Here is a 25,126-nt window from a genome sequence, read left to right as displayed (position 1 = left end):
CACACACACACGCACACACACACACACACACACACACACACACACACACACACACGTTCGTTTCTGAAAGTATAAGTCAAAAATTAACTCGGAGATTAAAAGCTCTTACAACAGCCAAGCTGCTAAGTTAGCCAGTGGGTAAAATAAATTGAATTTCAAACAGTTTCCTAAAACAGCCATTGACTAGACAGGAAATTGGAAAAATGAGTTCATTCACTTTCCATGTTGGTTGGCTGGGCTTTAAGAGCGGCTAAGCCCACATTTATTTCTTCCTATCTCAGGTTGCCCAAGTTGAAATGGCCAGGTGTTTTGCACAGTAGTGCTGGGTCTAGAGTGCTTAAGCCGCGGGATGCATCTGCATGTCCTGTGGGTTTTAGTTCTTCGGGGGATGCCAGGAGACTCTGAAGAACCTTGGAAATTTTATTTATTTTCACTTATGTGTATAGGTGGCTTTCCTGCATGCATGTCTTTATACCACATGTGTGCCTGGTGCCCACAAAGGCCAGAAGCGTACATTTGTTCCCTTGAGACTAGAGTCACAGATGCTTGTGAGCCCCCATGTGGGTGCTGGGAATCGAACCTTGGTCCTCTGGAAGAGCAGGCTGTCCTCTTCACCTCTGATCCATCTCTAGCTCCAAAATCTCGGGGATTTAGGTTATGTATTTGTGTGTGTGTATGTGTGTGTGTGTGTGTGTGTGTGTGTGTGTGTGTGTGTGATTTTTTTTTCCATGACTTGAGACATCACGGCAACATTAGTACAGTAGATTCTAGTGACTTGGTGCTCGGGAGCCATATATGCAATGGCTTTAGATTTAATTTCAGTGAATGAAGAGGAAGTTGTCTTGGTTGACATAGGGCTGTCTCATTGCTTGCTGTCACCCCTTGTCTGTGGGAACAGACACCTGAGGCAGGATTCTGTTGTTTACAGGACAGCTCTGCAGATCGCTTCCTCAGCAGCCTAGGAAGGTTCATGGCAGGACTGGATACCAAAAACAATGTCAAGGTACACCCCTGTCTGGGTTCTGCCAGCTTCTTGCTAAACAATAATCCTGTGTTCCTTGAAATCTCATGGGCAAGTAGCTAGGGCACACTGTTATTCTTACCAGTGACATGATACAGCATAGTTCGTGATTAAGAGAATTTGTTTTGCCACCAGACTTAATTTGTGAACTGCTGTGGTCTTTGCCTTAAGCTACCTGACCTGTTTAAGTGTCCATTTCCTGTGCAGCAGGAAGGCGGCAACCATGGCTGCCTCTAACTGGATGTGGGTAACTAGTTAAAAGTGTAAAGGTCTTCACCTAGTCCCTCCACCAGTGGTCGATGGATCCTGCATCTATAATGCTTTTGTTTGGTGTGTCAGTAAGCGGGATTCCTTTCTGAAGTTTCCATGCACGTTTTGTGTATATTCAGTCACTTCTGGAAGGACGGTTTGGCAGCACCACCTTGAGTTTGTTCTCTTTTACTTCAGGTGTGGTTCAATAACAAGGGCTGGCATGCTATCAGTTCGTTCCTGAATGTCATCAACAATGCCATTCTCCGGGCCAACCTACAGAAGGGAGAGAACCCAAGCCAGTATGGGATCACTGCTTTCAACCATCCCTTGAACCTCACTAAACAGCAGCTCTCAGAGGTGGCTCTGTAAGTGTGTCTAAAGAGATGGGTGTGAAGACCTTAGGGTGACCGAGCACCATGAGAAAAGACCGAAAAACTGGTTGTAGCAGTTAGAGATAATTACGTTGTATGAGCCTGAGTTGATCCAGATTCTGGGCAGAAAATGATTGGTTTATGCACTGACTGGCAATCTTTCTTGACTTGAAGAAGGAAGACCAGATATGTGAAAATCATCACATTGATAAACTCACATGTAGGGAATTAAAATCGTTAGTGAAATCCAAGAGTAATTAAATTACCATTAATATTTCATTTGCTTGAAAATGAGCTTTTTAAACTCAGTGAAACATGCATTTAATAGTTTCTTTCTTGAAACATGTGTATGCATGTGTGGCACACACACACACATGCATGTGTATGTTCCCGTACATGTCTGTAAATTTTAAGGTCAGTAGTCTCGGAATGAAAGAATCTGGATTTCAATTTGGTGCCTAAGCTTTCTAGGTATGTAATATTAGATGAGGTGATTTGTATACATTTCTCCAGCCAGCACCCAGCACAGAGTTGATAATCAGCATATTAGATCCCCTCTTGGATATGTGGGGAATGGCACTTTACTATATAACTACTGTAGAATATTAATGTTGATCATCAGGATCTTTACAAGACATTGTATAATGGGCTTTTTGTACATATTAGATGGTGTTAGACTGATATGTAATATGTGTGTGTGTGTGTGTGTGTGTGTGTGTGTGTAATTTATTTTTATGTCTTAGATTGATATATATGTCCTGTTGCTTTCCACTTACTTACAGTATAGTCATATGATTAACTTGTATGACTAGCTTCCAGATTAGATTTCTTCCTCGTTTGAAATAGTTCCCAAGCCACACCTTCTTTGTATATAGGAGTTTACAACTCACTAAGATCAGAAACTGGAGACAAATGACTACTATTAGGCCATGCCCATACTTTGTTCTGTAGTTTCATTATGGGAGTGGACCCATGTTAATATTATCCAAATCAGTTTTAGTTTTGAGTTGTTGTTGTTTTAATGTTACTTGAAAATAATTAGATGGACCCCTGAGATAAAATATTTGGTGACTGTGGTTTTGTTCTGGCTGTGCCTTGGTTGTCCGTATGTCTAGCTAATTATTTACCATGTCCCCAGCTGCATCACAGATTCCTCTGATCTTTACTGTCTCCTCCCTTCTAGGATGACCACCTCTGTCGACGTCCTCGTGTCTATCTGTGTCATCTTTGCGATGTCCTTTGTCCCAGCCAGCTTTGTTGTGTTCCTGATCCAGGAGCGTGTGAGCAAAGCCAAGCACCTTCAGTTTATCAGCGGCGTGAAGCCCGTCATCTACTGGCTGTCCAATTTTGTCTGGGATATGGTGAGGACACTGGACCTTCTATCTCTGTGCGAATCTCAATGGGGCCTGTGAAGGCATGGGGCTAAGGAAAAACAGCCTGCCCCTAACCCCAGGAAGTATCCCACTTAGAGTAAACCAGTGTAAGATAGGAGAAAGGAGAGCCTGCTGAATGCCCCCATGACACCAAACATAATGTTAGCCTTAAAAAGTAAATGCACAAGCCGGGTGTGGTGGTGCACGCCTTTAATCCCAGCACTCTGGAGGCAGAGGCAGGCGGATTTCTGAGTTCGAGGCCAGCCTGGTCTACAGAGTGAGTTCCAGGACAGCCAGGGCTATATAGAGAAACCCTGTCTCGAAAAACCAAAAAAAAAAAAAAAAAGTAAATGCACGTCATGGCGCCATATGACCACCGTGAGTACAGTTATTACCAATTATTTACCTTACCCTCTACATCACAGTTCACTGTCAAAGGCAGTCAGGACAGGAAGTCAAACAGGGCTAGAACCTGAACGGGGGAGCTACTGCAGAAGCCGTGGAGGCATGCGGCTGACTGGCTTGCTCCTAGTGGTACCAAGGACTAGCCTTGGCTTGGAGAGGGGTTCTGAGAAAGGAGTGTCGTCTAGGAGTGGCAAAAGCAAAGGACTCTAAGACAAATTGTAGGTCCCAGCTCTGCTGGAGACAGCCTCTGCCTTCTCTCTGATCTGCTTTCCCTGGAGATCAATCTTCAGAGAACACACACACTCTCTCTCGACAGCTGTTTCTTGCTATTCTCTGCTGAGACAGTCCTTTCTTACCATTCTAAAAGTTCTCTGGACAATGCATCTCTTGCAGATCATAAGCCCAGTCTTTTATTTTTATATATCAATCTAGTCATTTGCTCCAGGTTCCCTTTTGATTATCCTATGAATCAGTGACCCAGCCCTTTGATTCTTAAGAGACAGCAACCACACATGTCCTTTTAACACTGGATTCAGAGATTTGCCTACCTCTGTTAAGCACAAAGGATAAGCTAGCTGGTGGGACCTGGTCCACTGGCCTTGTGCTAGGGGCAGGAACCATGTCATTCTGTTCCCATCAAGGCCATGTTGGACCAGCACCATGGCTTGCTGAGCCTTCTTTCTTATAGAGCCCAAGACTACCAACCTAGGGTTGGTGCCACCAAACTTGGGCTGGACCCTCCCCTATTAATCACTAATTAAAAAAATGCTGTACATCCAGAACTTATGGCTGCATTTTCTCAATTTAAGTTCCCTCCTCTCAGATTACTCTAGCTTGTGTCAAGTTGACATAAATCTAGCCAGAATTCCCTTTAAAAATTAGACTACAATTAGACTTCATAAAAACCCAAGCCGGAACCTCTGACTTCTCTGATGTGTTTTAACTTAGAGTCAGGGTGGTTTTTGTTTGTTTGTTGTTGTTCTGTTTTTGTTTTGTTTTGTTTTGTTTTTTGCCTTACTAAGAAAGCCATTTGCCACTGAAAACTCCAGCATCTTGTTAGCATCTTGTCTGTCCATTGTCGTTTATCTGTTTTGTATCAACTATACTGCCTTGTTTTCGTTTGGATCAATATGAATGACTTCATAGAACCATGAAGTTCCAATTATTGGCAAATGAGCTTGAACTACATGCCCTTATGACCTTCATTAATTCAGAGCTACCTGAAGCAGATCTAACTCTTTGCCCAATAAACATTTCCCCAGACATTTAATGGCAACTCTCAGTAAACAAACTTCTCTCAAAGATGAGATGGTATCTGAGAGCACTGAGGTTCTCTAAGACACTGTACAGATATGCATGAAGATAACGGAGATAATAAAATTGCTTATGCTAACCAAGACAGGCCTCTAAGACCTGCCAGTCTCCTGATCTGATCGCTCCATCTATCAATATTCCTTTCCAAAAGCAAAGCCCTGAATTAACTCTGAGTTCAGGCCAGGGTCTGAATGGTTCCGAGTCTAAAGAAAGCTAATCTTTATCCAAAGTTGCCCTGCCTTTTTTCTACTTGGTAATGAAACTGAAACCTATTTCTTTTGAACTATTAATCAGGGTCTTGTTCATTCTGTGTTCATAATCAACTTGTTTGAACCTAATCATTTTTTAAAAACTGCAGTTAAAACTGGATCTTGTCAGCATTTCTTTGCTTTCTTTCATCTTGATGTAGCAGTTCATTCATTTAAAATCCCGAGTGCTTACTGCGTGTCTGATGGTGCCTGGCTGTGCCAGGCAGAGGTCATTCAGAGATGGAAGAGCGAGTCCTTGACCCCAGGGACATCACTTGGACTCTCTATGAATTTTCTGACCCTCCCTGCCTAAGAGCCTGCAATCTTCTCCAAGCGTGTGTCTATTGGAGTCGTCAATAAACACATTAAGCAGGGTGGGACCGAGACCTTCTGAAACTACAATTCTTTTACAGTCTGCCAATCCACTATCACCTCCATTCCATGCATATGCTGCCCCCCTCCACCTCTCCTGCCGGCTATGAATTTTCATAATTGTCCCTGGGTCAAGTCTTTATTTCTTCATTTTAATGCTTGAAGCACTGTCAGGACAGACTGTAAAATTATTCCCGGTGTGATGAAACAATTTTGACATTCATGTTATGAGTGCTTATCTCACAAGTAGATTACATGTGGGATTGAATGCGGGCAGACTATAATATAGCATTAATGATGAAACAGATGCAATCATCTCTGTGTAGAATAATGGAAAGTCATTTGCCTCCTGTGAAATTGAAATGACTCTGCCTGAGAATCCATCCTTCAGTAAGTTTACTGAGCGTGACACCTTGGCTGAGCTCCGGGAAAGACAGAAAGGGCATGCAGTTTATAAAATCAGCCAAGGGTAAAATGCTTGTCAAACTGTATTGTCCGGAATTTTGATTAATTGTTTATGTGGCTTCATTAATTCAAAGTTATTCTCCAACATATATATCTGTCCTTTCTTGTCGGATGGCGGTGAAGACTTGGGGTGTGTTGTATATTTGACTTAGGGGCCAACTTTTATTTTCTCTTTTAGTGCAATTATGTGGTCCCTGCTACACTGGTCATTATCATCTTCATCTGCTTCCAGCAGAAGTCCTATGTGTCCTCCACCAACCTGCCCGTTCTAGCCCTTCTGCTCTTGCTGTATGGGTAAGGCAACTCTTGAGTGGAGCTCTCCCCCAGGGGACAAGGCATCTGGTACCCAGTGCTAGAGGGAGGGCAGAAGATGCCAGTGGATGCTTACGTTTGTGTCTCACCAGGTGGTCAATCACACCTCTCATGTACCCAGCGTCCTTTGTGTTCAAGATCCCCAGCACTGCCTATGTGGTTCTCACCAGTGTGAACCTCTTCATCGGCATCAATGGCAGTGTGGCCACTTTCGTACTGGAGCTCTTTACAAACAATGTAAGTGTCATGGGCAGAGCATGTCCCATTGGCTTGCACTCCGGGTGCAAGAGGATGGCGGTTATCCCCAACCTTACTCCACTTGCCTGTAACATCGACACCACTGGCCTCTCTGCTTCTGCAAGCTGTGTCCATACATATAACTGTCTTTCCGTCCTTCTGCGCCTTGTATTTCTCTGGTCAAGTCGTTCTGTTTCCTTTATTTTTTTTTCACACTTCTTTCTCCTTCAGTGTTGGTTTGGCAAAGACTGAGTTCTCTTTTGGCTTTGCTTTCCTATGTGGGCAGCACTTCTGGGCGATGCTGTTCGATCTTCAGGCCTTTTCCATCGTTGCAGGTTTTCATTTTTATCTCTCAGATCCATGCTTTGATTGTCTCTTGGAACTCTGTTCTCCAATTCTCACAGTCTAGTGGATGACTCCATTTAAGTCATTTAGAGAACACTGTCTTTCCCACTAGAACCTATAGGTCCTCTTGCCATCTCTGTTTACTTGGTGACATCTCTGCAGTTTCTCATACCTCTCTGGACCCATCCATTTGTGTTGCTGTTGATTGTATTATTCGTCTGAATCATCCCAGTTTCAAATCTCATAAAGGAGACTCTCGGTGGCCCTTGCTCAGCACATATATAGTGCCTTGTTGGCTATACACTACCACATCCCCTCCCAATGCTTGGAAATTTCAGCTGAGTTTTCCCTTAAACCACCACACCCCTGTAGCTCTGTCTTGAAACGCCCTTCTGTTATCAAGGGGCCTGAGAGTGTCTCCATACCCTTTAAGATTTAAGTCTAATGTGAAGCTTTCCTCATCTGCCCAGTAAGATACAAGCTTTCTTTCCTCTGGACCGTCAGAGCCCTCAGTTCTTCCTTCAGTACAACATAAGCACCCTCCATGCTCTGGCCCAACACAACCAGCAAGTAACAACTTTGCTAGACTTTATTCTATTTTTATTTTATGTGTATTGGTGCTTTGCCTGCATGTATGTCTGCACACCATGTGCCTGTAGTGTACACGGGGGCCACACGAAGGCATTTATAGCCACTTGTGAGCCATCCTGTGGATGCTGGGGACCAAACCCTGGTCTTCTGTTACCACTGAGTCATATCTCTAGCTCCAGGGGCTTGATATTTAACCAACCTTGTCTTATGGGGTCATAATACATTCTTATGTAATTAAGAAGATGGTTTTGCCTTTAATCCCAGCACTCGGGAGGCAGAGGCAGGCGGATTTCTGAGTTCGAGGCCAGCCTGGTCTACAGAGTGAGTTCCAGGACAGCCAGAGCTACACAGAGAAACCCTGTCTCGAAAAACNAAAAAAAAAAAAAAAAAAAAAAAAGGATGGTTTTGAAATTCCAACAGCATTCTGAAACTCATATATTCACCTAGATAGGAGTGAGTTGCTTTAAAATGCTAATCCACATTTTCGTTGTGGATTTTTGTCTAATTAAAGTTATCATGCTTAGAGGTTTGTTGACTGTCAAACGCTATCACTTCAGAGTTCCTGAAGAAAATCCTGCTGCTTTTCCTTGGTATCTGCATCCAAAGGTCCAGAAAGTCAGATGTTTTTCTTCATGTCCATATTTTAGACTTTGATAAAATTTTAGCTTAGACTATAAGTGATGTATGTCTCCCCTCTCCCTCTCCTTCTCATCTTCAGAAGTTCAATGACATCAATGACATCCTGAAGTCTGTGTTTCTTATCTTCCCACACTTCTGCCTGGGGCGAGGACTCATCGACATGGTGAAGAACCAGGCGATGGCCGATGCCCTGGAGAGGTTTGGTGAGTAAGGCAGTGGGAAGCTTCAGCAGGGGTGGGACAGTTTTGTGGGCATCAGCGCTCTGATTGCTGCTTTAGAAGGGGGACTGGGTGCAGGCTGTCTGTCCTTCCAACTGTCATGGGCCAATACCAACATAGCTGCTCTGTCTGTCATGAGTCCCACCATATAGGTGTGTATCCGTGCCTCTGATAGCACTGAGATAAATGGGCGGGGGCAGGGGAGATTGGAAACGGGAAAATGCTGGCATTTGTTTGAGATAAATTCCTAATGCCACTGGGTGAGCTTGTCAAATCACTGGAAAAATCAAGCCACAGCTTTGGCAAGGAGATAAGGCCAGAAATTCAAAAAGAAAGGCATACCCTTTGATTCTACTGAGAAAACCTGGGCCTGCAGGTATGCTCATATATTGTGTTTTGTGTCTCCTCTAAAGAGATAATTTATTAAAGTTTTTTTTCACTTTTATAATGGTTAAAATATCTCTATCCATATGTGACTATTATCCATTTGCTGATTAATTGAGTTAGAAGGGCCATGCTACTTAACAAACATAGAAAAGGGACATTTTCAGTTTAGTGATACAGAGGAGACATGAAGAATTAAGGGATATTATCCTAAAACCATCTAACTTAAGTCACCAGGTTACATTAGATGCTGTAGAAATAGACAACTTTTGAATGCGTTTTCTAATACCTGTTACTTTTAAAACTTTTAAAACTAAACAAAATCTGACCCCCAAATTATCCAGGACTATTGGCCAACCTAGACTTGATTTGTCTGGGTTTGGGTGGGGGCATGTCTCATTAAAAAGGAAATCTTATCAATCCTAATGAACTTACAGATCTAAAGCTAATTGACTCTGAAATTCTGACCTGATACCAAGTTGTATTATACTTCGCCAAATGAAAGCTCAAAAGTAGACACCTATGTTATTTCTTTTTCTTCTTGTCATGAGTCATGTTTCTAGAAAAATTGTGTGAAATTGACCCCCAAAATGAGGAAATCCTTCCTTCCTTTCTTTCTTTCCTTCCTTTCCCTCCCTCCCTCCCCCCTCCTTCCTTCCCTCCCTCCGTTCCTTCCTTTTTAAATATAAAGTGAGTCCTTTAATATTTCAAGTGTGAAAAAAACCCTAAATTTTGCATTAAGCTAGCCTTGAAGGTTAAGCATAATATTAACTAATTTAAATGAAAAAGCATACAAACAACAAGGCCACGCACAGCTCAAGTGCCTGCTCTGTGCATAGCGCTGTTCTGTGTACACGCAAAGGGAATCTCATCTCGGAAACAGGAAGTTGGGCCATGATTTCTGATGCCTCCCCTCTGACCTGCATTGTATCTCACAGGGGAGAACCGCTTCGTCTCTCCACTCTCTTGGGACTTGGTAGGACGGAACCTTTTTGCCATGGCCGTGGAAGGGGTGGTGTTCTTCCTCATCACTGTTCTGATCCAGTACAGATTTTTCATCAGGCCCAGGTGAGCTTTATCTCAGAACTGTTCCAGGAACTTGATGGGTGCAAAGGGGACTCAGGAGTCCTGGGTGCGCTGCATCCAGTTAAATGGATTTTCCAGCCATGAACATGCTCTGTCCTCCCTAGGAATGATGGCACGTGGGCTTCCTAAAAGTGCTTTAGAAACTTGAATTTTGCCTTGGAAAATAGCTGAAAAGGTTGATTTTTCTTAAACAATATTTCTCCCAAGACCTGTAAAGGCGAAGCTTCCTCCTTTGAATGATGAGGACGAGGATGTGAGGCGGGAGAGACAGAGGATCCTGGATGGCGGAGGACAGAATGACATCCTAGAGATCAAGGAACTGACCAAGGTGGGTGGCGACCGTGGATCCCACAGCTTCTCTTCTGCTTTCTGAATTTATCTCCTCTCTAACTTTCCGCTGAGTTGCTTAATTCATGACAACAAAACAAACCCCAGTGCTTCCCCAAATGTACCTGTACACTAAGCTCTGTCAATTTTACTTAAAATACACACGGAGACTTCTAAATTAAAAAACAAAATCCTACTTAGAATAATTCTGTAATATAATTCCTACACTTTAGATTTATTTATTGAACATATTTGCATTTATGTTAGTTATTAAAACACTCTAACATTGTATGTTGAGACAAGGTGCAGAGAACAAATAGTTGATTTTGAATTTCATGGCTCAAAAATCAACTCTTCCTCCGTTGCTCAGAGACACAATCTGTTTCAACCCTTTCCGAATACCATGACCCTCAAATTTTAGTTTATAGTGATTGAAGCATTTTATTATAGATTTCAACCTACATAATTTAATTTTAAAATATATCACTGTCTTTTAAGGAAAAAAAGACTCATGTTAGGAATAAAAAGTTTTGGAGTCAGGGAAAGGCTACTCATTGCGGAGACAGAAAAAAGTTCGTGGCACATCCATGTGTGGCGCAGCCATCCGATGAGTTCTGTTCTGTGGGAGGTGTGGCTCTTAGAGCCCCTTCCTCCACAGTTGGCTGGGAGAGCCCGGAGCCTCCAAGGTGCATGATTTCTGTGTTTTCTTGGTTGCAGATCTATAGGCGGAAGCGGAAGCCTGCAGTCGACAGGATCTGCATCGGTATTCCCCCCGGAGAGGTAAAAACACTGCACTCCTATTGCATTTTGTCTCTTATTCATTCAGACCCTAGCTACCAATCCAACAACAGTGCCCTGTAACTATGGAAAATGGCTTTTCAAGGCTTCTGGTTTTTTGTCTGTGAGAAGCAACCAGTCATGGGGAGAATGGGAACCTTTTGTGTCAGAACAGAACAGGTTTGGACACTCTCAGACAGTGTCAGAAAACATTCACATCTAGATTACGCCTTGGGGGAATCCATTGAGGGATAAAAAGTGGGGTAAAAAGTAGATTTTCTGCTTTCATGTATTTTTTGGACTTCTTGTATGTTCTTAGGGTAGATGGTAGGTGTGAGCTCTGAACAGCTGGCCTCGTTACTGCTCTTTACAGATTGGCCTTGCTCTCAGCTTGGTGACTCAGTCTTTATAAAAAGACCCACAAACCACATGACCCATACATAAACCCTCTCCTCTCTCCTTCTCTCCTTCCCCCTCCCCTCTCTCTCATATGTGCGCACATACACACAGAGGCAGGCAGACATGCACTTGTGATATCTGTATATTGAACTCATTGGTCCTTAAGCGGGAAGCTCTGGGATGGACGGTGAAGCACATCCCAGCCCAGGGGTCTGTCTCACCAGGCCATTCAGACGGAGAGTTAGGAGTTTGTCCCTCCTGCTCACCCGGTCTTGCTTTTCAGTGCTTTGGACTCCTGGGAGTTAACGGAGCTGGGAAGTCAACAACTTTCAAGATGCTGACTGGAGATAGCCCTGTGACCAGAGGGGATGCTTTCCTTAACAAAAACAGGTGGGCAAAGAAGCAGCCTGTGTTTGCTGCCGAGATTTTCTTTCTCCAGATTTAAGAAATATGCAGTTATTTTCTGACTATCTTATTACTATAGTTTGTAAAAACATTGAAATTTCTTGAGTTCATAACCTCTTAAATTCATGTCCAAGTTCACTACCTAGAAATAAGCCTTATTTTTACATTTTCTTTCAGTTTCCCTATTGTTTATCTATAATTTACATACATATAATTTCCTTGATCTGAGAGAATAAATCTGTGATTTTTAGTAAATTCATTTAATTACATGATCACAGCCAACTTCTAGAGCTGTTCCCTTGGCTCTGATCTGTTATGCACTCAAATGTGTTGTAACAGAGCACAGCTCTATATAGATTTTGAGTTTGTATTATAAATAGGTTTATAATGAAGATTTTACAGTGGGTTACATATTCTAAAATCTAGAAACTCTACCAAGTAAATATGTTTATTTGATCAATTCATTATAAGTTTTGGGCATGAATTAGTTTCTCTATTCACTGCTTAAATATGTCCTTGTAGATAATTTCTGTTACTTCCTCAGAAAATTACCTACATGGTAAAAGGGCATACACCTGTTAAAGTGCCCTCTCTAAAGTGCGTGCCAGTTGATAAAGCCACCATTAAGCCGTTTACTAACCTCTGTGGATAAAGCTGTGTATCAGAGGCCTGCTAATTAGTGTTTTCCTTGAGTACTCTAAAGATGTGGGGCTTCTCCTGGCTTTCTATATGAAGAAAGATATAAATTGTACCTTTTGAACTTTTCTGCTCATGATCATATAGAAAATACATTTTACATTTCAGTGTAGTTCGTATACATAGACCCAGAGGTACACATACATCTAATGGATTAAAATGGCACCACCTACTGTTACTACTTGTAGTTTACTCTAATAGTTCATACACTAGTGTGCATCATGCCATTTAAAAACAGCTGGTTGTAAGCCAGGCAGTGGTGGCCCACGCCTTTAATCCCAGCACTTTGGAGGCAGAGGTAGGCGAATTTCTGAGTTCGAGGCCAGCCTGGTCTACAGAGTTCCAGGACTGCCAGGGATATACAGAAAAACCCTGTCTCTACTAAATTTATTTCACAACCCAGTAGTGGGAGATTGCTCACAGTTGAGAAACACTGGCTAGAGATAGTCAATGTTATTGTAGAGTCAGGAGCATAATGAACTCATCCATCTTCTCCTGTCTCTCACTGACTTATTTTTCAGTAGCAATCTACAGGAGCCTTAAAAGAATAGAAATTCTGGGAACAGTGATGACTCCCTAGTCTTTCTAGTACGAAGCTCCTGGAACATGCAGAGAGACAATACCCGGTCCATTCTAAGGCTTACCTCAGCCACTGATTATATAACTGACTTGGGCAGTGTGGCTGTGAGAGAGAGCCAGGCACAATGTCCATGTGTACCTTAGTTTTAAGTCTAGAGAAGGCTAACCCAAGAATACTAAATAAGCAGAAAGGACTGTGCCTATATGTCAAGTTCATGGCTATCTGGAAGTGACTGAAAGGCATCCATCAGACTGGAATGCAAATGTCACAATTTTCAGATAATAGCAACTATTAGCTTGACAGGCTTTTTAGAACCTGAGGTTGCCCCTACAGGTGTAAGTAAAATTATTTATATGTGTATTTTTTCCTGTTAACATATTAGAAGGTCTATAATTAAATAAATAGAGAAATAAGTAGCAGTCTGCATCATATATTCAATAGGATTAGAATGTTTAGAACATGAATGTCATGGCCAAATCAGTGAATGGGGAGCAGAAGGCAGCAAGAGCTCATGGCCCGCGTTTCCGGGACTTATGTGGTACTATATGGTCTTAAGTCTAGAGTATAGAGACACTTGTTGCATATGACCAGCACACAGAGTCAGATTTGCAGTGGAGACTTAATGTTGAAGTTCTAGATTGGTATGACTGAGTCTGTTGGCAAAGCCCGTATTGCAGTTGTATAGACTCATTTTGATGCAGGACCAAGCATGCTAGTTGAAGTCGTGAGTCAACAAGACCTAGGCAGGGCTGAGACAGGACCCTTACTGATAGAAAGCGTTGACATCCTAGGGACAGAAAAGTTGTTCCTCTGAACAGAAGCAGGTATATATTTGTTCTATATAAGCATATATTTTTAAGAACTGTCAAGTCAGATTGTCTCCTCAGAATATTTCTAAACACGTAAAACCTGACTGGTTCTGTCTCTCTTTACAGCATCTTATCAAATATCCATGAAGTCCATCAGAACATGGGCTACTGCCCTCAGTTCGATGCCATCACAGAGCTGCTGACTGGAAGAGAGCATGTGGAGTTCTTTGCCCTCTTGAGGGGAGTCCCAGAAAAGGAAGTTGGCAAGGTATTGTAGGAACCAGAAAAGCAGACTGTCTCTTTTGACACCTTTATATCGAATACCTTCTTCATATATGACATCAACCTGAGACTATCTCTTGGCTCACACTGTGGTCTCTGCACTGACTCCAAGGGAGGGGAGGCATGCAAAAGCTAGGGCGTGGGGGTGGAGATTGCAGGTCCCACTACTTAAGTCCCTCCTCCCTCCTGTGAGTCCTCAGAGGTGACTGAGACCATTGAGTCCAATTCAATGAAAGAACTTTCCTACATTGTGTATAAGAAATCGTGGTGACAGTACTCAGCCAGACAAAAATCAAAACGCTTTTAATCTCTCTAGGTTGGTGAATGGGCCATTCGCAAACTGGGCCTGGTAAAGTATGGAGAAAAATATGCCAGTAACTACAGTGGTGGTAACAAACGAAAGCTCTCCACAGCCATGGCTTTGATTGGCGGGCCTCCTGTGGTGTTTCTGGTGAGTGTGAGAGGGGTGTGAGTGAGTGGAGGGTGGAAGTTGTTCTAATGTCTTGAGTAGACAGCATGGCTTATCTGAAGTCACATATAGGCCTTTGCATACTTGGCATGGTGATAGCAAGTCGATCTGCCGGTGGCTCTGGAGCAGGCTTGGAGAAGCAAGGCGAAGCTTCTCCCTCAGAGCACACTGGGTGGCTCGGGTGTACCTTCACAGGCTCCCGAGTAGACAAGCTCCATGCATCTTGTTTCCTTGCCTTAGATAATCCCTACAAATATGGCTAAAGCTGAATTTGCAATTTGAATATTCTCCGGAATATTCTTCATCCTCCAAAGGTAGAAGTGAGGACATGGCTTCTAGATGACCATAGTAGCCACAGATGGCCACAGTAGCCACTGCATCATAGTTGTTCCCATACAGATGAATAAAAAGCAGACCAGACTAGGCAGTGGTCCTTGATCCTCATTTTGTAGAGAACACTGGGAGTAAGGGAAGAAGCCTTGGGTTGAAGCTTTAACTTTTATTGACCATGTGGATATGAAATTTCTCTACGATTAGCAAATGAAATAGAACAAGGAGAAAAATATGAGTATCCGTTTCACCCAAACACTGTTCTGACTTCAAAAATAATTTTGGACGAAAAGTTGTAGGGTTTTTGTTTTGTTGTTGATGTTTTGCTATAGGGTTTCGCTATGTAGCCCTGGGTGGCCTAAAACTTCCTGTGTGGACTAGGCTGACCTTGAGCTCACAGAAATCCACATGTCTCGCCCCATCCCCATTCTGGGAAATCTAGCATTATCTTTAGCATTGAAAAAAAATTGTCTTGGGCTGGAGAGATGGCTCAGTGGTTAAGAGCACTGACTGCTCTACTGGAGATCCTGAGTTCAATTCCCAGAAATCACTTGGTGGCTCACAACCATCTATAATGGGATCTGATGCCCTCTTCTACAATGTACTCACATATATAAAATAGATAAATGAATCTTTAAAAAAAATTGTCCTTGATATTTTTTTCCAGCAAATAAACTTGTTTTATTCTAATTATAGGATGAACCAACCACAGGCATGGACCCTAAAGCCCGGAGATTCTTGTGGAATTGTGCCCTAAGCATTGTCAAGGAAGGGAGATCTGTAGTCCTTACATCTCATAGGTCTGTACTGTACAGTCTTGGCTTCTATAGGGTGCTATTATATCTGGTCATTTTATAAAAATTAAAAAAACAAAGACAAAGACTGAAACAGCTATCACCTGAAATTATTCCATCTAGAGATAACTATTATCATTTGCCTGTATATACTCCAGAGTTTTTCTTATGCAAAGTTATAAGCCCTTAAGTATTTTACAAACAAAAATTTAATTATAACATAGGTACTGAAAACAAAATTTCAAGTCATGTAATTGAGGTGTGCCATTATGTCTTGCAGCTGCATTGTCGTTTGTGAAGATCTGCCCTAATTTATGCAACTGTTCTTCCTGTAAACATTTGGATTATTTTTACCTTTTCACAACTGTATGGCACATGACAGAAAGATCTATTACTTCTGTATCATGGCAAGGGATGTCCTAGGATAATAGGCATCTGTTTCATTGAAAGGCCAGGTTTTATAGTGATGCTCTGATGCTTATAGGAGCATCTGTCTGAAAGAAAAACCTCATTCTGTTTCCCCACAGTATGGAAGAATGTGAAGCTCTTTGTACAAGGATGGCCATAATGGTCAACGGAAGGTTCAGATGCCTTGGCAGTGTCCAACATCTGAAAAACAGGTAAGAGGGACCATTTCTTTGGGATGGCACATACTGAAGTCATTGGGTTTTTTGTTTTGTTTTGTTTTGTTTTGTTTTGTTTTTGTTTTTGTTTTTGTTTTTGGTGAGTGTATGCATGATAGCTTAAAATGAAAGCAGAAGAGTATAGGAAAAAGAACACAGGCTTTAAAGCCTGAATGGGCTGTATCCAGTTCCGACTTTGCCCTGTACTGGCTGTGCGATTTGTAGGCAGGTTACTCAGCATCTCTGAGAGTCAGTTTCTGAGACTATTCGGAATTTAGTTATATAAGTGAAATTTAATAATTCACTTGTGATGCTAGGATAACGAGGACACACTGTGTAGGTAACTCAAAGAGGTTTATATCCTTACCCTGCCATAACTGGGAGTTAACTCAGGGACATGGGCAGGTGTCTAAATTCCATAGGCTTCTGTTTGTCTGTGTCAGACTTCCTAGGTCCACATTGAGGTTTTAATGGAATCTCACATGCAAGGCTGTGAGCATGGTACCATACATGACTAGGTATTTGGTAGATAAAACTGGTTCTTTCAGAAACTGCTCCGTGGGTCTGCTGTTTTTCTTGGTACAAGTTGGGGTTTTCAGAGTTGAGTATCCTCTTGAGTAGTTTTCTACGAATGCCCTATTTGTGTGTATTTGGTTTTTTGCTTTCAGGTTTGGAGATGGTTATACGATAGTTGTACGAATAGCGGGCTCCAACCCTGACCTGAAGCCTGTCCAGGAGTTCTTTGGACTTGCATTTCCAGGAAGTGTCCTAAAAGAGAAACATCGAAACATGCTTCAGTACCAGCTTCCATCCTCCTTGTCATCTCTAGCCAGGATATTCAGCATCCTCTCCCAGAGCAAAAAGCGACTCCACATAGAAGATTACTCTGTCTCTCAGACAACACTTGACCAAGTAAGCTTTCAGTCCAAAGCACATTTAGCTACAGGCTTAGGATGCCTGCTCCTTTCTCCCCACCATCAGCTTGTGAGACGTTCAGCCTGTCTGTGCTTTGATTCCTTTCCTGCTATTACTGCCTACATTATACAGATTTCTATGAGGTCATGCAAAAGGTTGATGCTTTCTACTATATATAGTCATTGTGACGGTTGCAGCAGTCGTCACAATAACTACCATTGATTGCCTGTCATGAGTCAGGCATTTTGCCAGGAGCCTTAGCTCTTCTAAATAACAAGATATACTGTAGCGGTAATCTGTGAAACCACTCTGAGGTCCTAGCTGGTGATCACACTTCTTGCCACCCACGAGAGTTCTCTGGATCCTCGAAATAAAAGACACAAACACCTGAGTTAATTTTAATATGCCCTCACAGCGCAAGACTGGGCTTCTCCCTAACTTCATTTGGCTAACCCACCTTCCCCTCTGTTATTCCAGAGTTATCACCTTTTAAAATCTATATTTTATCTCTACTGCCCCAGACACAATTGAGGGAGTGGCCCCTGGGGATGCTTCCCTGACTCTTCCATGGCTGGATAATTTCTGTCCTGCAGCTCTTAGGTCTGACCTCTCTGCTTCCCTGTCATGGTCATGGCGATTCTGATCCTCCTTCTTCCCTTAGTCCCTCGTCCGGGAAATCTAAAAGTCCCACCTCTGTCTCCCTGACCAGCCATTGGCTGTTAGTAACTTTATTGACCAATTAAAAACTAACTGGGGACAGGGACCCTCAGCGACTAGACATATATATTCCTGTGTGATTGTGGGAACGAAATTAAGACAAAGCATTAGAACCAGTCCCTAACAATATACCAGACAGAGCTTGGCAGTTAGTAGGTATCCAGCAAGTGATTTTTCATTTCCTCTTAATTAATCCTAGAAATGCCAAAGTGGAAAGTGGATGACTGATAAGTGGGTGGTTTGTGTAGTTAGTGATGTGGGTAATGTAGAAAAGGATTTCAATGCTTTCTGTGCCTCTCGAGAATTCTCCCTTTCACATGGGGTTTTCTACTTCAAGGACTTACTCAATTCTGTGTTCTCCTAACTGATCTCCTAATCTCAACACAAGGAAAAATGCAATCATAAATAAAAATGCAGTTGCAACAACAAAAGAGCCAGTGCAGAGGCCTTCATGACCATCTGTCTTCCCTTTGCCAGGTATTTGTGAATTTTGCCAAGGACCAAAGTGATGATGACCACTTAAAGGACCTGTCACTACACAAAAACCAGACAGTTGTAGATGTGGCCGTGCTCACATCCTTCTTGCAGGACGAAAAAGTGAAAGAAAGTTACGTATGAAGAATCCCTTGCAGACAGGGTGAATGAAAGGAAGGAAGAGCGAGGTCTCCCTTTGTACTGTCAAGTGTTCCAGAAGAAAGCGTCCTGCGTTTCTGTGGAGAAGAACAAACTGGATACTGTACTGACACTATTCAATGCAATGCACTTCAATGCAACGAGAACACAATTCCATTACAGGGGCAGTGCCTTTGTAGCCTATGTCTTGTATGGCTCTCTAGTGAAAATGACTTGAAGTTAGTTCATTACCTTATACAGATGTGAAACTCTGGTGTGGAACCAAGCCGACTCTGGGTTTGGATTCATACTTTCCTGTTCCTGTGTATTCTCACTAGGATTGCAACAACAATCCATCAAACAGTCACGGCCAGTGATAATCAAAGTCAAAGGCACACACATCCTCGTCCATTAAGCCATTAAATCATGCTGAACCACAAAACTGGTTTCCCGGTGACACATCCATTGCTGGCAATGAGTGTGCCAGAGTTACTAGTGCCAAGTTGCTCAGAAAGTCTGAAGCACTGAGTGTGTCACAAACACTTTTGTGAAAACCGCCCTGCTGCCGGTCGACATCATTAAATATCAGGTGACAACAACGGTGCCACATGTGACTAAATCCCCATTTTCCTTCTCTCTTTGATGAGCTGCTGTTGTGGCTGTCTTGTGCAAAATGTGCATCTCTTTAACCCAGGTACTTGGTTCTCTTGTTCAGTGCTGCCCATGCCCCTGTCACTGGTCATCAGAGCATCTTTCTGAGACTTTTTCAAACACATTAGATCTTAAGCAGCAAAGATCAGCAGTCAAACCGCTGGGGCTGCACGTGGCTCAGTTCAGGGTGTGGCATGGAAGATCCGGTCCATTTACATGTGGCAGGTCTGGGTTTGTTTGGGTTGACTGTCTGCTAACACAAGATGGGTACACTACATCTTGAGATCCTTCATTATTTATCAGAAATGTAGTTTTTTTTCTAACTGTTTGAATTAACCTAGAAAATGAGAGGGTGGCATTTCATTTTGACAAAAATGTTTGTATTGTTAGTATTATTTGGAATTTTAAGTTTTATCAATGCTTCTGGAAGCTTAGAACCGTACGTGTGATGTCAGTCACATGGAGGAATGTGCCCATACTGCCTCATGCCTTTATTTTCCTTGGTAAATTTGCAGATAGAATGTCTGACTAGCGCAGTGACCAGAAAGCAATGTGGTAGTCAACATCTCAGGCTGTATTTTAAGATCCTGTAGAACACTATTCATTTCAGGTTGCAGATTGAGTATTTTTGAAACATAATTACTATGTAGATGCATGGATAGGAGTGAGGGAGAGCTAGCAGATTTTCTGTGCCATTTATTCAGCTGACTGATGTACAAATACAGGTTATTTTGTTAAATCCACTGAAAGAATATGGCCACACCCTTGCCTACTTGATAGTATCAATACAGAAGCCAAGAAGGGTCACTAAATAATCAGTTCTTTCCAGGGAAAACAGCTAGCTTGAAGTCTCTCGGATATAATTGATGCGTTTGACCTTTGGGACCCTCACAATATGGGCAAACAATGGGTTTTGCAGGCTGTGAGACACCCATGTAAACCTCTGAGGATCTCGAACGGTCCATCTTTTCAGTCATTAACCAGCCATGAAAAACAATCAACAAACTATGCCACATGGAACATTTTTCAGACTTTTCTAACCCAAGCTTAGTTTGTTTTCATCTGCAAGCAATGTGAAAAAAATGTTATTTCACCAATGCTCAATGTCATCCGTCTTCATACAAAACAAAAATATGAGTAAATTCCTGTATTAGGCAAAGTTCAAGTGAGCCTTTGCTATTGCTATTTAACTTCTTATAAAAATTTGGAAGAATAAGATTTCAGATCTATTTCAAATTACATTTATATAATGTTACATAACTCATTGCTTGAAAGGAAAAATGACAATTTTGATACTAATGTCAATATAGGCTTGGAAAATGACAAGGAAAGTGTGTTTCCAGTAGTTATTGGCATACCACTGCATTTTAGGTATCAAAGATACAGAATTCAAAGAAGCATGTCTTTATTTTTCAAAAACAAACTTTTGTTGACTTTCTCAGTCCATTATCATCATGTGCTGACTTTTCAGTATACTATAGCCCTGAGAAAAATCCTTGTTTTAATTACTCTGATTTTTGAGGCCACATTAAAAAGAAACAACAACAAAAGTAAGGTACCATTTTTGAAAACAAAATTAATACAGTGTAGATCCAAAATCTTTTCTGAAGCTAGAGACAATCTGTAGACATCGTTACCTTTTACACTATCCGAATAGCAATCTTCAATTTTCCTGTTTAAATGTAATTATTTTAGAGAGTTAAAAATCAATCCTATCTTCAAATAAAAATTTCTTAGACGATTCCCTATGGAGATGTGCTATGTGAGTTGAGAAATTCTCAAGTGCAAACACCTCTGGTTTACTTAAAAAAAAAAAAAAGTGGAAAACTTACTAACTGTGAATATGAGAAAGACAAAAGAAAGTGTGTCCTCTCGCTAGACATACCTAGCACAATTCATTATGAAACAAACAAACCTCAAACTACTGTATTTAGGTGTCTGTACTGCAAGCATATGCCTCATGACTATTAAATATTCTATACATCATCTGCTCTCTGTATAGTAGGCGTTGACTTAAAGGGATTGTCTGTTGTCTTCTCATGGTTGTATATATCAGGTCAAATTGTTCCAAAGAGCCATGTGTTGTGTAATGGGAAACCACTTTGATACTGAAATACTAATTTGTACTCTCATTACTATTTGCTGGTAATAGTGTAATGCCACAGTAATACTGTTCTGATTCAAAACTGTTGCATCCCTTTTTGTAGAACATTTATGTTTCCCTGAGGATTCGGTATGTTCTTTTCCCTTGTCCCTAGGATGAAGCTGGTCTTGTGCTTTTTCTTTATCATTGGCCCTCATTCCAAGCACTTTATGCTGTCTGTAATGGATCTATTTTTGCACTGGAATATCTGAGATTTGCAAAACTAGACAAAAGTTTCAGAGCAGATTTCTAAGTTAAATCGTTTTCATTAAAAGAAAAAAAAATCTGAAAAAAATTGTATTGTGAATAACTTTATATGATGTGTTTTTTAAAAGCCTGTTTCTATGTTATGAGTCACAAAATAAAGCTGTGACAGTCCTGCTGGTCTACACAAATTTACTTTTGTGCACCCGTAGCACCACCTGCTGTTTAAGTGTTATAAAGCCTAGAGAGGAAGCTGCTCTAATGGCTGGTGTAAGTGTCAGGGAAAGTTTAAATGTTCTGAAGGGCAAACTCAGGATGCTGCTTCAACATGAATGAAGACTGTTGTGTCCTTTCAGAGTCCCTTGACACTGAATAGCCACTATAAATGAAGGGTCAGAAGCTTTCTAGATGGAGTCATGGTTGCTGATCATTAAACTGAAGGAGCTAGTGTAAGTGGGCTTCCTTAATGAGGACAGAGCTAGCTTTGTGGAGGCTATGGAAAGGTGACTGGGTGCTTACTCAACCAAAGCTACAAGGACACAGCATCATATGCATCGCTGGGGGCAATGGCAATGGTCACTGGGCCCAAGGAGTAGAAATTTGGAAAAAGAAATGATAGGGGAGGTACTGGGGTTCGTTTCCACCTCTCTCTGCTTCCAGACTTCGGTGCTATGCTAAGTAGTGTACACACAAGCAGGGCTCTGTTGAGACAGTGAGGATGTGTTTATCACGGCTTATTAAGAAGCAGAAGCAGCCTCGGAGAAAAAGATACATACTGAACCTTGTAACTCGGAAAGCCCCCATTGGTCCTGGGTCTACAGTGACTGCTTCAGAATGGCTGGGACAACGTGCAGTAAGTGGGCCTTATCCAGGGCACAACTTTGTATGCAGGTTCTTGGCTTTTGAGTAGGCCTAGAAGCCTATCTGCTACACAACTGTTTCTTCTAGAGTCTTATAAGACTTTAATGAAATAATGCTACCATGCCTATGAAAATTCATAATTGAGAGTAAAAAAAAAAAATGTATCATGAAAGGTTAGTTAACCCAGGTGAAAATACAAGTTACCCACAAATCTTGAAAGTCCTCTCTAAAGCTCCAGATTAGAAACCCACTCTGGGCCATATGGATAATACTATTGCCATGTATTAAGTTTCAAAAAACACAGGAGAAAATTAGCAACTATTTTTAACTTGCCAGATACTGGTAACCTACCCTATGCAGGGAATCAAGACATTTTACACGTTGAATAAATGATACCTCAGAGAAATTTGCCTCAAGATACAAAGCTAATTAAACAACAAGTGGTTCTCCCTTTGAAGTTAGGTGTCAGTTAAACTTGTCCTTGGTAAATGTGCTAAGCATTGTTATGTATTAATTTGGCAAATATTTACTGAGCTTTGTATGCCGGCCATCCATCCCGATTCTGGGGATGTCATATTGAATGAAGTCAAATTTATCTTTAATGATGCATTGGTGAAGGGCAAGTGACAGTGGACAAACACTCCTGGCATAGCAAGTGCTTCGAAGAACAGGAAACCCGTTGGGTGATGGGTTAACAGTGGGGAGGAGTCAGAAACAGCCTGTCTGAGGAGAGACACTTACCTCAGATCTGAACAAAATGAGCAGGGGCAGCAGTGGATGGTGGGCTTTGAGAACACATCTTAAACATGGGGTATAAAAAACACAATTGGGAAAAATCTTGTCTGCCGGGGAGGAAGAAGAATCCAATGTCTCCGGGGTGGGGAGTGGGGGATGGAATCAGGATCTTGATGCCTCACTGAGTATTTCTCTTTCATTGTTAGGATCATGAGGAACCTGGAGGTTTTCCACAGAGTAACAGGCATGGCGGGCATGGCGGGCATGGCGGGCATGGCGGGCATGGGGTGATCTAAGCCCTGTTTCAGAGAATGTGGTCTTTGATGGGGAGAAAGGGCAGTAGAAGAGGGTCAGAGGACAGTGAAGAGGACGGGAGGAAGGATGTCAGTCAGTATCTAATTCAGAGCCAGTAGCACTTACTCACAGGCTGTAGGTAGGGGTCCAGGGAAAGAAAATGAAAAATGGCTTCTAGTTTGTGAACTAGATAGAGATGCCTATGTTGAATCATGTGGCAGTTGGTATTCAGTCGAGAGCTCAGGGGCCATGATAGAAAGTAAAAATGGTCACATTAATAGCACAATACACACACACTCCACATGTACACACACACACACACACCCCAACACAGTTTGTTGTGTTTTTTAAGTCATGGGATTGGATGAGCTTACTTACCTGAAGAGAATGAAAGTTTTAGCCTGAGATTTAGAGGTTACCAAAGGAAACTGGGAGGGAACGGGCAGCAGGAAGAAGAAGAGGAGCAAATGTGTCGTACACGCGAATGTGCTCCTGGGGGACAAAATGCTACTTAGGTCTGAGAACTGCCACAGTAAGCAGGGTCACTGTGTGAATGACCATTGCACTTCAGAAGACGGTGGGTGATTCTTGGAGAGGCTCTTACAGTCAGTGGACAGACGAGGACAAATGAGAGGTAAGGAGGAGGAATGTCATTGACTCTCCAGGCCACTGTGCTCCGAAGGCAACAGACAAATAGAGCTGGACTGCAATGCTTTCGTCTGGATCCTTCTTGCCTATAGACTACAGTTGGGATTCTCCCTTTCCTTTCTGACTGTTTTTAATCCTTTAGCCATGTATACTATTAGAAGCCTTTTTTTTTCCCCCACCAAACTCCCGTACCATACTTGGTCTCACTTCTTCCCTTACCTCCCCTTACCTCAGGAACTTAGGCCAATTAGTTGAAACTAAAGAAATCAAACCCCAGGCCGGGCATGGCGGTGCACATCTTTAATCCCAGCACTTGGGAGGCAGAGGCAGACAGATTTCTGAGTTCGAGGCCAGCCTGGTCTACAAAGTGAGTTTCAGGACAGCCAGGGCTATACAGAGAAACCCTGCCTCAAAAAACAAACAAACAAACAAACAAAAAAAACAAAAAAAAAAGAAAAGAAAAAAGAAATCAAACCCTGTTTTCCTGGAGCAACTTGCTTCTTTTTATGAAGATGAGTTGAGAGAGACCTTTCCAAGAGTTTATGAAGAAAGTCTCTCTAATGAGTCTTTGGCTTCTTTCAATATGTTGCAGGTTCATGCTCCTTTAATGACTGAAAGTACTACAACTTCAATTTCCACAGTAGTTAAGTGCCTAGGCTTTGCTCAGTGGATTAGGAGTTGATGCTGGGAACAAAGTCCAGGCTGTGAGTCTGCAAGCACCAAGTTTCTTATCCTTTGGAAGTTATTTAGTGGAGGACAAATTAGACTCAATTGGTCATATATCTGTTTCTCTTTCTAGAAATACAATTGCTGTGTTTTTGTAGTCTAGAAAGTCATCTCAGAGCTAATAGGCAGTGGTTGTTCTTGATTGTACTCAAAGTGAGAATGGATCCTGTGTCCTTCACTTTGTCTCTCATAGATCCTTTGCAAAGAAGGTAACAGGGAACCTTCAATAAGTCATTGATAATAGAGGACAAGATGAAGTATGGAGCAATGATGTGCTTTTTTTTAATGCAAAAAATGGTTGTATTCATCTATTTTCTGTTGTCAAATAGTGTGGAGAGAGGAGGAGGAGAGAGGGAGAGGGAGAGAGATTGATTTAGCTCACAACTTTTCAACTTTGGAGGTTGAAAATTGAAGAGCAGGTGGTGTCGTCTAAGCCTCGTGGAAGATGGCATCATGGTGCTAGCATGTGCAAGATGGAGAGGTCACACAGCAACAC

The 25,126-nt window shown here is 42.0% G+C and overlaps 1 protein-coding gene across 1 annotated transcript in view; it reads left to right on the top strand.

Annotated features, from left to right (window-relative positions):
- Positions 1-21,540, top strand: part of Abca1 (ATP binding cassette subfamily A member 1) — a 119,985-nt gene extending 98,445 nt beyond the window's left edge. Inside the window, exons 35-50 of the mRNA XM_021201044.2 lie at positions 929-1,003; positions 1,469-1,638; positions 2,828-3,005; positions 6,000-6,115; positions 6,226-6,370; positions 8,025-8,148; positions 9,486-9,615; positions 9,841-9,961; positions 10,678-10,740; positions 11,420-11,526; positions 13,753-13,894; positions 14,225-14,359; positions 15,404-15,507; positions 16,029-16,121; positions 16,793-17,036; positions 18,234-21,540. Of these exons, the coding sequence (XP_021056703.1) occupies positions 929-1,003; positions 1,469-1,638; positions 2,828-3,005; positions 6,000-6,115; positions 6,226-6,370; positions 8,025-8,148; positions 9,486-9,615; positions 9,841-9,961; positions 10,678-10,740; positions 11,420-11,526; positions 13,753-13,894; positions 14,225-14,359; positions 15,404-15,507; positions 16,029-16,121; positions 16,793-17,036; positions 18,234-18,374 (2,088 nt within the window). The 3' untranslated portion in view covers positions 18,375-21,540. The remainder of the gene's footprint in view (positions 1-928; positions 1,004-1,468; positions 1,639-2,827; positions 3,006-5,999; positions 6,116-6,225; positions 6,371-8,024; positions 8,149-9,485; positions 9,616-9,840; positions 9,962-10,677; positions 10,741-11,419; positions 11,527-13,752; positions 13,895-14,224; positions 14,360-15,403; positions 15,508-16,028; positions 16,122-16,792; positions 17,037-18,233) is intronic.
- Positions 21,541-25,126: the final 3,586 nt, after the last annotated feature.

Source organism: Mus pahari, chromosome 6, assembly GCF_900095145.1.
Source record: "Mus pahari chromosome 6, PAHARI_EIJ_v1.1, whole genome shotgun sequence".
NCBI classification, from domain to species: domain Eukaryota; kingdom Metazoa; phylum Chordata; class Mammalia; order Rodentia; family Muridae; genus Mus; species Mus pahari.
The sequence above is the reverse complement of the archived record's forward strand: the minus strand, read 5'-3'. Positions and strand labels throughout refer to the sequence as shown.